This window comes from Myotis brandtii, unplaced genomic scaffold (genome assembly GCF_000412655.1).
Source record: "Myotis brandtii unplaced genomic scaffold, ASM41265v1 scaffold910, whole genome shotgun sequence".
Classification (NCBI taxonomy): Eukaryota; Metazoa; Chordata; class Mammalia; order Chiroptera; family Vespertilionidae; genus Myotis; species Myotis brandtii.
The window spans coordinates 263,481-278,406 of NW_005371748.1; the positions used below are offsets into that span (position 1 = coordinate 263,481).

The 14,926-nt window shown below is 45.8% G+C and overlaps 1 pseudogene and 1 gene segment (V, D, J or C); both read right to left on the reverse strand.

The window, feature by feature from the left end:
* Positions 1 to 9,727, reverse strand: part of LOC106724633 — a 16,572-nt gene extending 6,845 nt beyond the window's left edge. Inside the window, 3 exon segments of the V gene segment in view lie at positions 7,744 to 8,054; positions 8,133 to 8,216; positions 9,694 to 9,727. Coding sequence covers positions 7,744 to 8,054; positions 8,133 to 8,216; positions 9,694 to 9,727 — 429 coding nt within the window.
* A 1,667-nt stretch (positions 9,728 to 11,394) lies between these two features.
* LOC106724634 lies at positions 11,395 to 11,910 on the reverse strand (annotated as a pseudogene).
* Positions 11,911 to 14,926: the final 3,016 nt, after the last annotated feature.

Genomic DNA, 14,926 nt, shown 5'->3' on the forward strand with positions numbered 1-14,926 from the left:
TAGGCCTGTAGAGCTATAAACTTCCCTCTCAGTACTGCTTTCATTGTGTCCCATAGATTCTGGATTGTTGTGTTTCCCTTGCCATTAGTTTCCAGGATGCTTTTAATTTCTTCTTTGATCTCATTGGTAACCCAATCAATATTTAATAGCATGCTATTCAGCTTCCAAGTGTTTGAGTATTTTGGATTGTTTTTATTGTAGTTTATTTCTAATATTATGCCATCGTGGTCTGAGAAGATGCTTGGTATGATTTCAATGTTCTTGAATTTGAGGAGACTTTGTTCATGACCCAATATGTGGTCTAATTTTGAATATGTCCCATGAGCCCTTGAGAAGAATGTATATTCCGTGGCTTTGGGGTGAAGTGTTCTGAAGATGTCTATTAAGTCCATCTGATCTAGTGAGTCATTTAGGATTGCTGTTTCTTTGCCAATTTTTTGTCCACAGGATTTATCCAGTGATGTCAGTGGTGTATTAAAGTCTCCTACTATGATTGTATTGTTGTTGATCTCTCCCGTGATATCTTCCAGGAGTTTTTTATGTATTTGGGTGCTCCTGCATTGGGTGCATATATGTTTATCAGGGTTATATCTTCTTTTTGTATTGATCCCTTTAGTATTATGAAGTGGTCTTCCTTATCTCTTGTTATGGCCTTCACTTTGAGGTCTATTTTGTCTGATATAAGTATTGCTACCCCAAGGGAAAAAAATCTTAAAATAAAGTTGATTAAATAATACAGGCCAGTGACTGGACACCTAAGTTGCTGCCCAGTGAGTTATGAGTGTTTTATGACACATAATAAAAGACGTAAGCATTTGGCTTGCTGGTTAAAAGGAGACAACTGGCCCTGGGAGCTGTAAAAGTGGGCTGGGATGAAGCTGGTAAAGTTTCCCATTTGCAAATGTGCTGAAAGGGTTCAGGACTACAAGAGCAACTGCCAGTACCTATTGCTGCTGGGATAGGAGGTGCTGATGTCCCCTTCCAGTGCCTTGAACTCTCTCAGAGAAGCTAAAAGATTTAACCCCTTAGAATAAGGGGTGGGCCAAGACACCCAGTTAGGAAGTGGGGGGGGGGCAGATGCCCTGTTCTTACTTATAGAGAAGCCTGTGGGAAAGGTCAAGTTCCCTGCCAAGGAAGAGGACAGGTGGGAAGGCAAGGGCCTGGTACCCAAGCTGTCACCTGAGCACTTTTCTATGTGCAAACTTGTCTTTCCCTGAAGCCCTGGCTGTGTTTGGCTCTCCACTAGGAACCGAGCAGTGGTGAGAGACAGGGATGGCAAGACCCTGTAACTGATAAACAGGGTTAGCAGGAGAGGGTAAAGGAAAGGCACTTTCCTTAGACCAGAGAACCTTCAGGTCTTTCAGAAGCTCCTAGAGAGGAGTGTGACTGAGGGACTAGAAGAGACCCCATTGGGTTAGGCGGACCGGAGGCTGCGTATTGAACTTATAGACTTCAGTTTGCTAGGCAGAGCACCAAGCCTAGTTGTATAGGGGTTAAGCTGCCTGTGTACAGCAAAGCAACTTTGTCCCATGCCAGAATGCATTTTAGGGAAATTGGACAGACTGTGTTTGTGGCTAGAAAGAAGAACCGGCCACCACGCACAGCCCTGACAGTGGCCTGCAGAAAACTGTATAGTAGACTTAGATAATGCATGCGTCTTCATGGACATGACTCCAGAGAGATAAGGACAATTTTGCTTTGTGTAGGAAGGTAAAAAAAAATAGACATTAGTCAACTCCCTGAGATGTTTATATAGTCCTACCCTGTGTCATCTTTGGTAGCAGAAAATTTGGCTGCCTGAAGTAGCCACAGTGGCCATATTGTACCTCATTATGTTAATATGTTAATTACCTTTAATCCTCTTACAGATTTAAATGCAGTTGCCAAAAGGGCTGGTGCCCAAAAAGGCAAGGAAAAATACCCATCAGGTTTTGATTTCTATTAAAAGACAGTTGGCAGCCTGCATACTGCCTTAGAGGCCTGTGTGACCATGGCCATGTCAGGGGTGGCACAAACCTCAATGTTAGGAAAGTGGAGGAGGCCTGTATGGAACAGAGGGGAAAGGTAAGTACCAGCCCTCTGTCACAAGAATTATAGACCCTGTGAGGTCCTATGACATGTGAGACCCTGTGAAGGGATAAAGCTCCCTTAATTTGTTCTAAGAGGGCTTGTCACCCCTTCCAGAGACCATCTGTAGTTTAAGGACAAGTCAAGTAGGGGGAACCCTACTACAGGGACAGCTGTGACTATCTATTTTAATATAAACGCATTGTAAATTTCTTCATGCCATTTGAAGACAGTTACTGTTTTGTTATAATACATTTAGAAAAATATTACTCTGAAGAGTCCATGAAAAGGACTGGCAAGGAAAATCAAAAGATCTTAAAGCAGGTCAGTATATTTTTCTCCTTATACAATTCCTCCAAAATTTGGCAATTCTTAATAAATAAATCATGGCAATGCATTTCTTTGCATAAATTCAATAAGACCAGTTTCCAATAGTGGTTTTATTGACCGAAAACTTTGACTGGAGTATTATGTTTTAAAGAGCCCTGCCTGAACTCTGAAGACTTGAAGCCAATAAGAGTGCCACAGACAAAGCCTGGTATCTTGCTTGGTAGCCCTGAAAATAGCTGATGCTGGAGCATCAGGCCCATACCCTACCATCACTGGTGGTTGGTTAGAGTAGAAGGGGGGCAATAAGGGCGCCTCTGCGTCTCTGCGGAACCCCACCCACTCTGGGCCCTAAGGAGTAGGAGGTCTACTGAAATGGGCCTTAAAGCCTAAGGCATGGCCCCGGATAGAGGAACTGCAGGTGAGGAATTCACCTAACTCAGCAGATACTGCTGGCAGGCCTGACAAAGAGCTGAAAAACATATAAATTGAAAAAACTTCCACCATATTGGGCCCCAGAATTTGAGAAGCAAGAGTTCGTCTGGGCATGCTAGCAGTAGCGAAAATGAACAGGACTCCAAACAAATTTGGCTTATTGATTAAGGCATCTTCTGATTTACAATATAACAATGGTTCTAGAGCAGTGGTTCTCAACCTTCCTAATGCCGCAACCCTTTAATACAGTTCCTCATGTTGTGGTGACCCCCAACCATAAAATTATTTTCATTGCTACTTCATAACTAATTTTGCTACTGTTATGCATTGTTATGTAAATATCTGATATGCAGGATGTATTTTCATTGTTACAAATTGAACATAATTAAAGCATAGTGATTAATCACAAAAACAATATGTAATTATATATGTATTTTGCAACAATGGTCATTGACCCCTGTGAAAGGGTCGTTCGACCCCCAAAGGGGTCGCGACCCACAGGTTGAGAACCGCTGTTCTAGAGCATCGAGGTCAACACTCCTTTAAAACAAGCGCTAACCACCCTCAGGAGAGCACTCTTGTTAAGTGTTCTAAGATCCAACCCCCACTGTGCTCCCTCCCACCTCCATTCAGCCTTCCTTCCCTCCTCCTCAATCCCAAAGGTGTCTGAGAAGCTGTGAGAGCAACTCTGACACTGGCATTCTCAGGGGGCATCTGAGATCTTGCTTCCTTGCAACTGTCCTAGGTTTGGCTCAGATAAACTCTTAAAAAATTCTCCACAGGTTTGTACGTGTGTATGTCAACTACGTCAACGTGGTTCACTTATGCTGTGGATTTTATGCCAATTCAACCACCAAGGGAAACCTGGAAACATGTCACAGGGGAGACAGGCACAGCTGGAGAGGCCAAGTTCCTCCTGAGGCTGCACCTCTGTGAAAAGCTGTGTTTCTGTGGATGGTTTCCCACAAGGACTCAGTTCTGCCCCTTATCTGCTGCTTTGCCAACCCCACATGGGCAACACCACTGCAGTTATGATAAGTCTCCAAATAGATCCATTTTTGTGTATTGAGTCATGATTTTGAAGTCGATTCCTTTGATTTTTTTCATAGATAAATATGCCATGCACAAGTAGGGACAGCGGGTATCTCCATTCACATTTGAATGTCTCTATGTATTTTTCTTGTTTTGTTTCAGTTGTTAAAACATCAAGTACAATGTTCAGTAGAAGTGGTAAGAGTGAACCTTTTTGACTTTGTCCCCATCTGAGGGGGAATCATTTCCCTTCCCACAATCAAGTATGATATTAGCTACAGGAATTCTATGATCAGATTGAGGAAGTGCCCTTGATCCCAAGTTCCCTAAGCATTTTTATCATGAATGAATGCTGTGCTTTGTCACACACTTTTCTGTATCAATTTTTATGACCATGTGAATTTTCTTCTTTACACAGTTGACCTGTTGGATTACATTGGTTGATTAAAAAATATTGAATCAGTTTTGAGTTGTTGGGATTATTACTACTTTGTCATGATGTAGTATGATTTTTTTTTAATATTGCTGGTAGGATTGGCTAATATTTTGTTGAGGATTTTAGTAAATATGTTAATAAGAAATTTCGGTCAGTAGTTTACTATTTCTTTGTACTGAGTACACAAAGAATGCCGGTCTCATAAGAATGCACTGGGGAATGTGTTCATATCTCCTCATTAATTTCTGATATTGGCCATTTGTCTCTTTGCCAGTCTTGTTAGCATTTGGTTAGTTTTATTGATTTTTTTTCAAAGATTCAGCTGTTGGCATCATTCATTTTTCTCTACAATTTTTCTGTTTTGATTTCATTAATCTCTGTTCATTTTTATTTTTCTTTCCTTTTGCTTGATTTTAGGTGAGTTTGATCTTCCTTTTCTAATTTCTTTTCTGTTTTTAAAATCTTTACTGTTGAGAGTATTACTAATATTCCCCCCTTTCCACCCATATCACTCATCCACCCGGATCCTGCCCAATCCCTGGCTTTCATCATTCTCCTATCTGTGTCCATAGTTAATGCATATGTGTATAAATTCTTTGGTTAACCTCTTTCCACCTTTCCCTCTGTCTTCCCTCTGAGATTCATCAGTCTGTCTTATGTTTCCATGCCTCCGGTTCTATTTTATTCATCAGTTTATTTTGTTCATTAGATATTATGTTTAATTACTTTGGTTTTTAGATTCAATTGTTGATAGATATGTATTTATTGCCATTATTTTTTATATTTTATTTTTAGTTTTTTAAAATATTTTTATTGATTTCAGAGAGGAAGGGAAAGGGAGAGAGAGATAGAAACATCAATGATGTCAGAAAATCACTGATCAGCCGCCTTCTGCATGCCCCCCACTGGGAACTGAACCCTGGCATGTGCCCCTGACTGGATTGAATCCTGAAACCCTTCAGTCAGCAGGCCAATGCTCTATCCACTGAGCAAAACTTAGATCTCTTTATAGTTAGCATCAAATTCTGAGAAACTATTTGCTAGGGTTTTCTTCATATTTATTCCTCCTCTTCCTCCTCCTCCTCCTCCTTCTTATTCTTATTCTTATTCTTATTCTTATTCTTATTCTTATTCTTATTCTTATTCTTATTCTTATTCTTTTTCATTTTCCTTTTCCTTCCCTTCCTCCTCCTCCCCCTCTTCTTCCTCCTTCTCCTCCTGGATGTGTAGAGTTGTAATCTGGTCTGGTCTGCAGCTGTCCACCAGGTGCACTGACTATAGGGCCTCCTGGTGGGTGCAAAGTAAGCCACTGCCTGGGGCCACCAAGCAGGAGCTACAAGGGGATCTGCAGATGGCTGCTACTTGTATTGGGCTTGGATGTGCCCAGGCAAGGACAAGTTGTGAAGCAAGGCAGGCTGGTGCTAGTGCCTGGTCTTGGGCCTCTTATTGATAGTTTTGGGGCATGCTGATGCCAGCTGCTGCTTGTTTGAGAGATTTTAGGAGAGTCTGAAACCTGAGCCAGGACAAGACATTCAAATGAAAAGGCTGCTGGAAACAGTTTGGGTGGGGCTGAATTTTGGATGGGCCATGTTCTCACAGGGAATTACCAGGGCAGAGCAAACTGTGTGAGCCACACTGTTGGAACCTCAGATATGGCTTTGAGGCTGTTATGCAATGGGGGAGGTCCCAGCACAGAAACAATGACTCCTATGAGTAGCTCTGTCTGGAAAAAAGCCACCTCAAGTTCCTGCACTAATGGCAGACAACCCAGTTCTTCCCCATATGTACCTGGATCTCCCAATTCCACCACCTACTGCTGAAACTCAGAGGAAGAAAGACCCTGTAAATTCCTGTGCCGGCCCTTTAAGAGGAATAGCCTGGGTCTCCAGTGGCCTCCATGTCACTCAAAGACAATTATTTCTGGTTTTTACAACCTGAAGTTCTGAGGACTTCTGTTCCCAGCTCTGGAAACCTGGGTGTGGTTCTGGTGTGGGGCTGGGACACTTTGATTCTCACAGAAGGCCTCCACAGCTGAGATATCTCTCCTGATTAAACACACACCACATCTGAGTGTCGGACTAACCTGTTGCCCATCTCTGCCCTTCCTACCAGTCTTGATGTGCTTTACCTCCCTAGTCTGGAATGATGGCTGTTCTCTATTTCAGTTGTACATTCCATGTGGTTGTGGGAGGCAGCGAGAATATGCATTTACCTCTGCCTCCAAATTGGTTCTCACCCTTTTCCAATTTTTTAAAGTGTAGGCTTATGTTATTGATTTAAAGATCTTTATTCTTATCTAATATGTAAGCATTTAATGCTATAAACTTCCCTCTAAGCACTGCTCTAGCTGCATCTCACAAAATTGGATATTTTGTAATTTCATTTTCTTCCAGTTTTGAAGTACATTTTCTGTTAGTTTAGAATTCTACATTCATGATGCTTCAATGTTTCTTCAGCTCTTTAGAGTCATCACTCCATTGTCTTCTGATTTTGGTAGTTTTTCATGAGACCTTTGATGTTTTTATTAATCTTGTCCCTTGACTCATGTGTGTTTTTTTCTTTTCTGCCCTTGGCATTTTATGAGTTTGACTTTATTGTGCCTTGATTTAATGTTGTTTATTTTTATTTTTTTTTTGGTGTATGTTGGTGTTCTTAGATTTCTTTATAGTATACATCAAATTCTGAGAAACTATTTGCCATAATTTCTCCAAAAATTTTACTTGGTGCCTCCTATCTCCTTTTTCTAGGATTCCAATTACATGTATATATATTTGACTGTTTTATTGTCTCATATTCCTGACACTTGACTATTTTTTGGAAAATTTGTTCTGTGTTCCATTTTGGGGAGTTTCCATTACACTTCTTTAAGTTCACTTATGTTTAATCGGCAGTGTTAGTCTACTCCATGTATTATTCATTTCAGATATTGTTATTTTCTTATCCTCTAGAAATTCAAAATACAGATCAGTTCTACCAACTCCTTTCTGTTAGAGTAAAGCCCTCACGTGTTTTATCCACCAGAAGCTCCTGACAGAAGGCTGTCCCTTTGCTAGCACAGTCGAGGTTATTGGTTGCTGGGTCACTGCCCAATGACTTTTGCAATGGCCTCCTTAAAATTGCAATGTCTCCAGGAGGGACCAAAGGAAATATTAAGGACTCCTTCTGACAGATCAATGGGGCAGAGGAAGTAAGTGACTTCCTCTAAGGGGTGGGGTAAGGCATAAGGGGGAGAGGCAGTGAGTCCTTGAGGAGGGTGTTTACTCCTGGAGAATAAAACCACTGACCAGATCATCAGAGAATATATCCCTCAGGTCCCAGCTCCTGAGCTGGTCCTCATGCTCTGTGGTCCTGAGCACCCCATGGTGTCCTGAGTGTCTCCCTGCAGCCCAGTCATGCTGCCTCCCTCAGGGAGGTTTGTGTCTGGGCTCACACTGACTTCCCCTCACTGTGTCTCTTGCACCATAATACATGGCTGTGTCCTCGGTGGTCACGGAGCTCAGCGGCAGGGAGAACTGGTTCTTGGACGTGTCTCTGGAGATGGAGGTTCGGCTCTTGAGGGAGGGGCTGTAGTTAGTGCTCCCATCACTACATATGCGCCCCATCCACTCCAGCCCCTTCCCCAGGGCCTGTCGGATCCAATGCCAGCAGTAACCACTGGTGATGGAGTAACCAGAGACAGCACAGGTGAGGGAGAGGGTCTGTGAGGGCTTCACCAGTCCTGGGCCTGACTCCTGCAGCTGCACCTCGGACAGGACACCTGGGACAGAGAGAACACAGTGAGTCCTGGGCTCAGATGCAGGATCCCCATTCACATCTAAGCCCTTGAGTCACTCACATCTGGGAGCTGACAGCAGGAAGAGGAAGAGCCACATGGGATTCATGCTCTTGCAGGTGATGTGCTCCTCCCCCAGAAAGTATTCTCAAGGGTGAGGAGGCCCTGAATTTAAGTGGACGCCAACTGTGTGTGTATCTGGTAGCCATGTGGGCATTTGAATATAGGAGGTGTCTGCACTTACAAAGGGCAAGAGGTGAGGGGAGGTCCCTTTCTTTGGGGCTTCTCCTGGAAGGAGGTTCTGACTGTGCCCTCAGAGAACCAGGCCTTCCTTGGGGTCCTGGTCACTGTGCCCAGGGACCTCTTCTTCCGCAGCAGGAGATGTGCTGCAGGATGTGGTCAGGAAGTGGGATGTGGGAGCAATCAGTGACTCCTTAGGGATAAAATCACTTTGCCTCTGCTCCCATGGTATAGACAGATGACATAGATATATATCTTCTGTTCTTTATCCTCACCCGAGAATATGTTCATTGATTTTTAGAGTGAAAAAAAGGGGAGAGTGAGTGAGAGAGATATATTGATGTGTAAGAGAAATATTGATCAGTTGCCTCCTGATGTGCAAGGACTGAGAATCAAACCAGCAACCATTTCTTTTATTTATTTATTTAAATATGTTTTTATTGAGAGGAAAGGAGAGAGAGGGAGCAAAAAACATCAATGATGAGAGAAAATCATTGATTGGCTGCCTCCTGCACGCACCCTACTGGGGATCAAGACTGAAATCTGGGCTTGTGTCCTGGCCAGGAATGGAATCATAGGTCAATACTCAACCATTGAGCCACACAAGCTAGGCTTCAGTCTGATTTGTTTCGTTTGCTTGTTTGTTTGTTTTTAATTCTCACCCGAAGATATGCTTCCATTGATTTTTAGAGAGAGTGAAAGAGAGAGGCAAAGACAGAGAGAAATATCAATATCAGAGAAACACATGGATTGGTTGCCTCCTGTACATGCCCTGACAAGGGCTCTGGCCAGGGAGGAGCATGCAACTGAGGTACGTGCCCTTGACCAGAATCAAACCCAGGACGCTTCTGGTTGCAGACCGATGCTGAATCCACTGAGCCAAAAAGCTAGGGCCAGTTTTGAAATATATTTCAGTTAGTTTAGAATTCTACCTTGAGAGCTTTTCAATTTTCCTTCAGCATTTTAAAGTCGTCATTTCTTTGTCCTCTGGTTGTGATAGTTTTTCATGAGTCATTTAATGTTTTTATTGATCCTTTTTAAAAATAAAAATTATTTTATTCATTTCAGAGAGGAATGGAGAGGGAGAGAGAGAGAGAGAGAGAGAGAGAGAGAGAGAGAGAGAAACATCAATAATGAGAGAGAATAATTCATCAGCTGCCTCCTGCATGCCCCCTACTGGGGATGGAGCCCACAACCCAGTTAGGTGCCCACACTGGGAATTGAACAGTGACCTCCGGGTTCATAGGTCAATGCTTAACCACTGAGCCTGGCGGGCTGTTCCTGCACTTTTAGGATTCACAGAGCTCCCTGTGTACCTGGGCTCTGGTCAGCGGGATGTTGGCAACATTATAGGTGACCAGGCACCAGTCCTTCACTGCCTGACCTCTTTCTCCAGTGTCCACGGGCTTGTCCACCATGATGATCAGCAGCTCACGGGCCCCCAGAAGGTTCCCTCAGCACAGGTGTGAGCTGTTGGAGGTGCTCTGAGGTCAGTGTTCAGCTGTGTTTCCACCTGACACTGTCGGGTCCCCCCACAGCCTGACATCACACGTGGCACTGCACGTGGGCTTGATGAAGAAAATAAGATTTTTTTGGTGGGTGGGTGACCAGCAGCCTGACTCTGTAACTAGTTAGTCAGTATCCCTAATGCACATTCCTGCTAGTCTATAGTCTAGTCTTTGCCCCTTCCTTATGTATCTAGTCTTGCAAGACCTGCTTACCTAAATACACACATTTTACAGAGGCCATAAACCATGAACAATACACAACCCTTGGAGGGGGTTATCAGCCCTGGTGCTAGGCCAGGCCTTTAGGTATAGTCTCACAGCCCCCATCCCAACACATGGTCTGGAAATCCCATCCATATTTGGGGGACAAAGAAACTAAAGGGTATAAAGAGAGGGCTTCCTCCATATCGGTTTACTCAGGATTTGGGGAACTGACCCCCTGAGTCCCTGTGAAACATCTGAAAATAAATGGGCTTATCCTGGACCTCCAAGTACTCCTGTGTATTTTTCGCTTGCCTGGTAAATTCTGTAATGGGCTCAGCTGGGTGGCCGAGGCTGGCTTCATGTTGCCTGAGTGGCTCTGGCCCTGGCATCTCAGGGAGGGCCTGGCACAGGAGATGGGCATGAGGGGATGGCATGGGGGTGCATTTAAGGCAAAACCTACCAGGACAGGAAGGAGAGGGCAGAGTGCAGCCACACGGGATGTTCTGTGCAGGCCTGATGAGGTGAGAATGTGGGCTGCAGAGGACAGAGGGTGCGGATGGGGTGGTGTCTGTGGAGCCTGGAGGCACAGCAGAGGTGGGTGGGGACCATGTCTCCTTCAGCAGGTTCTCAGGATCCAGGTAGATTCTCCAGGGGAAGCGGGACAAGTATTGGGATGTGTCCTTGGGGACTGGGTTCTAGAGACACATGGGGAACCAGGCCCAGCAGGGCTGTGACAGGCCCTGTCACTGGGCCTCCTTCCTGCCTCCATCCCAGGACACCCTGAGTCCTAGGTCCGCCTCCTAGGTTCACGGAGCCAGGAGCACACACAGGGGTTGGACCCTAAACCTCCATGTGCAGCCATGTCAGTGAGAAGCAAGCAGTTAACTGCTCCAAAGGGCTCCTCCCGGGGCAGAGAAAGGGGCTGATCACCTACAGGTGAGGTTTAGGGCCTGGACTGTGCTTTCCCAGCTCAGCACTGCATGGGAGTGGGGGCACTTCACTCTCAGTGGGGAGACGGGCATCCCTACAATGTTTTCCTTGTCAACCCAGAGAGCAACCATCAGGGACATGGTGATTGGAAGGGCACAGATGAAACGTTGACCAGATCTGAAACACAGCCACTTCAAACTTTTTTGCTGCAGAGAATCTACTTAAAGACACAAGGAAGGAAGCAGGAACTTCCCCAGGGACAACAGGAGGGAAGAAAGCATTGACCCCAATTGGAAGCCTGCACAACCCTCCAGGGACAGCTTCTGAGCTGGCACCTGGGTTTGCTGGTCCTGAGCGCCCCCTGGTGTCCTGAACTCCCCCTGCAGCCCAGCCCTGCTGCCTCCCTCAGGGAGGTTTGTGTCTGGGCTCACACTGACTTCCCCTCACAGTGTGTCTGCTGTACAGTAATACACGGCTTTGTCCTCAGCTCTCAGGCTGTTCATTTGCAGGAAAAGCGTGTTCTTGGCATTGTCTCTGGAGATGGTGAATCGGCTCTTCACAGAGGTGGCATAGTGTGTGCTACCACCTGTATTAGTAATGCCTGAGACCCACTCCAGCCCCTTCCCTGGAGCCTGGCGGACCCAGTTCATTTCATAGTCACTAAAGGTGAATCCAGAGGCTGCACAGGAGAGTCTCAGAGACCCCCCAGGCTGCACCAAGCCTCCCCCCAGACTCCACCAGCTGCACCTCACACTGGACACCTGCAAACACAGGGACACAAGGTGGACTGAGAATCACATGGAAGCACAAACAGGCACAGGCACAGGTCTCAGCGCTCCCCACTCCTGAGAATGACCTTGAAAAATGATCCGGAGGAAAACGCAGCTTGGCAACAAGTCCATGGTGGAGCCGCTGGGGTTCTGTCTAAGGCACTTGGGTTCTGAGTGTCTCCCCAACATGCCGGGCAGGAGGAGAGCCCCATTTGCATGGAGTCTGGATATAAGGGTGCAGCTGGGACCCTGGGCTGCATGCCTGACCTTGTCATCCTAGGGGTGACCCCAGATGGAAAGGACTCAATGATGCTGTCCACAAGGGGTCCCGTCCTGACCCACCCCCACCCCTCCTTTCCTGAGACCAGTCACCATGACCCCATGCCTTTGGGGGCAGCCTCCAGGATTGAGAGTCCTCCATCCTTGGGGTTTGATGAGGACCCAGGGGTGCTGCACCCAGAGGTGGGTGGTTGGGCTTCCTCTCACTCTCCTTCACCCGCTGTGGGCCATGTTGCCTTTCTTGGATTTGGGAATAAGCATTGGAATGATGCTTTTATTTTGAGACTGAAAGATTCTCCACGTTGTTTCCGCCAGTCAGATCTTCCACAAAACTCTAACATATACAAGTGATGAGGCAGGAGAGGCTGGGCTGGACGCTGTGGCCACAGACTCTGTCTCAAACCTGCTGTTCCTGTCACAGCTAACACCTGTCTGCCTGAAACCACACATTTTACTCAGCTTCCCGTCTGTTCCTGTGCAAAAGTCCTGTTTTCCAGCCTCTCAAAGTGGGTGAATTTCCATCACTTAAAAATGGATCCCTGGCGGGTGGTGGGGGTGAGCTGGAGGACATCAATGCTGGAAAAAATGGGGACAGAAGTGATACTTTCAATTTAAAAAAATAATAAAAATAAATTAATCAATTTAAAAAATGGAGTCCTGGCCCTGGCTAGTTTGGCTAGTGGATAGAGTGTTGGCCTGTGAACCAAAGAGTCTCAGGTTCAATTCTGGTCAAAGGCACGGACCTTAGTTGCAACCTCCTCCCTGGCCCTTGCCCTGGTGAGGGCACGTGTAAGAAGCAACCAGTTGATCTGTTTCTCTCACATCAATTGTTCTCTCTTCCCCTCCCTCCCTTCTACTCTCTCTCTGAAAAGCAATGGAAAAAATATCCTTGGATGAGGATAGAAAAAGATAAAAAAAAGAATATGTTTGTTCTTGGGAGCAAAATCCTGGGTAGAAAGTTGAGGCACCAAGTCCTCCTTGGGGGAAGGTGAGCACCTCCCTTCTCAGAGTAGAGTGGCCACCTGTGTCATCCTCCCACCGCCCCAGGCAGGTGAGGACAGACAGATACAGGTATCTGGGTCTGTGGCCAGCTTGTTCCTTCTGGGAAGGCTGCCACCACCACTTGGAAAGTGCAATCACGCTGGGGAGGCAGTATGGCATGGGCAGGTCAAACACCACAAAGCCTTACTTCTCTCTTCTTTTCATTTATTATTACTATTTTAAAATATATTTATATTTATTTCAGAGAGGAAAGCAGGGAAGACAGAGACAGAAACATCAATGATGAGAGAGACTCCTCCATCGGTTGCCTCTGGCACACCCCCGCTGGGGTTCCAGGCATGTGCTCTGACCAGGAATCCAACCATGACCTCTTGGTTCATAGGTCGATTCTCAACCAGGTGAGCAACACCTGCCGGGTTCTGGGGTTACCTGTTACCATTTCTTTCTTTCAATTAAGAAAAAGAGATTCCTTTACTAGGTTGGTTTTGTTAATTCTCACCTGAGGATATTTTCCCGCTTATTTTTAGAGATCCTGGAAAGTGGGAGGAGAGGGAGAGAGCTGATAGAGACACATTGAGCAGTTGCCTCTTGCTGGCAGGGATGGAGATTGCAACAGATGTACGTGACCATGATGGGAATTGAACCCAGGACCCTTCATTTTGCAGGCTGATGCTCTATCCACTGAGCCCTATGGGCTAAGGACCCTCCCACCATGTCTAGTTAACACTGTGGAGGCTCCCGCACCGCATGCACAAAGCTAGGGTCCTGCCAGGTGGACCAACAGACCTGGGGGTTGTCTGTGTTGCTGGGAGGAGGGGAAATAGGATAGAGAGGCCCCCAGAAGGGCAGCCCCAGGTGCCAGGGTACAGGGGTGCATGGGGAGTTGGGCTGGAACTTCTCTCCAGAGACTTAATGAGGAAGAACCACCCAGACCCCCTCTCCTGCAGGTTGACGCTGGACCTCGCTGTGGGGGACCCACCTGAAGCCAGTTGGTCAGGCCCCCATGAGGGCTGAGGGAAACACAAACCTACATTATGGAAAAGTCCATTTTCCCAAGTGCCAGGAAGAGAGAGGGACTTCCTCCCTCCGTTACCTTCAACATTCGTGTAAGTTTCAATGTCAGTTTAAAAGCTCACTGAGCGCCTCCCCCACTTTACACCCCAGCGTGTTTTCTGGGGACCTTGGAACCATCTCTGAAGTGTGACCACTAGGGGATACCCTCTCCCCACTTCTGTGGAAGGAAGGGGGCAGCCAGACCTCAGGGGGCTCCAGGCTCCCAGGGGCAAACCTACTTCCTGTCCTAAAGAGGTGGGAGGTCTCATGTTCCCTGGGATCAGGTCAATGAGCAAACACATGAGGCCCCTCCAGTCACCAGGGGATTTAGGGTGAACTCTGGGTGACAAGTGGTGCTGCCAAGTTCCTCCTGAGGCTGCACCTCTGTGAAAAGCTGTGTTTCTGTGAATGGTTTCCCACAAGAACTCAGTTCTCTCCCCTTATCTGCTGCTTTGCCAGCCCCACACTGGCAACACCACTGCAGTTATGATAACTCTTAACATTGGGCAAGTGATTCACTATGTTTCCTTTCTCAATATTGCTTAGATGTTTCCGTTCCTTTGTCCTTTGTCCATATCAATTTAAAAATCAGTTTGTCCATGTCTATAAAATCCGTGCTGAGATTTGGACTGATATTCTGTGAAATCTGCAAGTCAGTTTGTGGGGAAATATTCACTGTGATGCTTCTTCCAGTCTAAGTCTCCAGTTGTTTAGGGCTTCTTTGGCTTATTTTGTTAGAATTTGGTAAATTTTAGGTTTTGTTAGATTTATACATACATATTAGAATTTGGTAAATTTTAGGTTTGTTATATTTATACCTAAATATTTAATCTCTTGGGAGATTATTGCAGGATATATATATATATATATA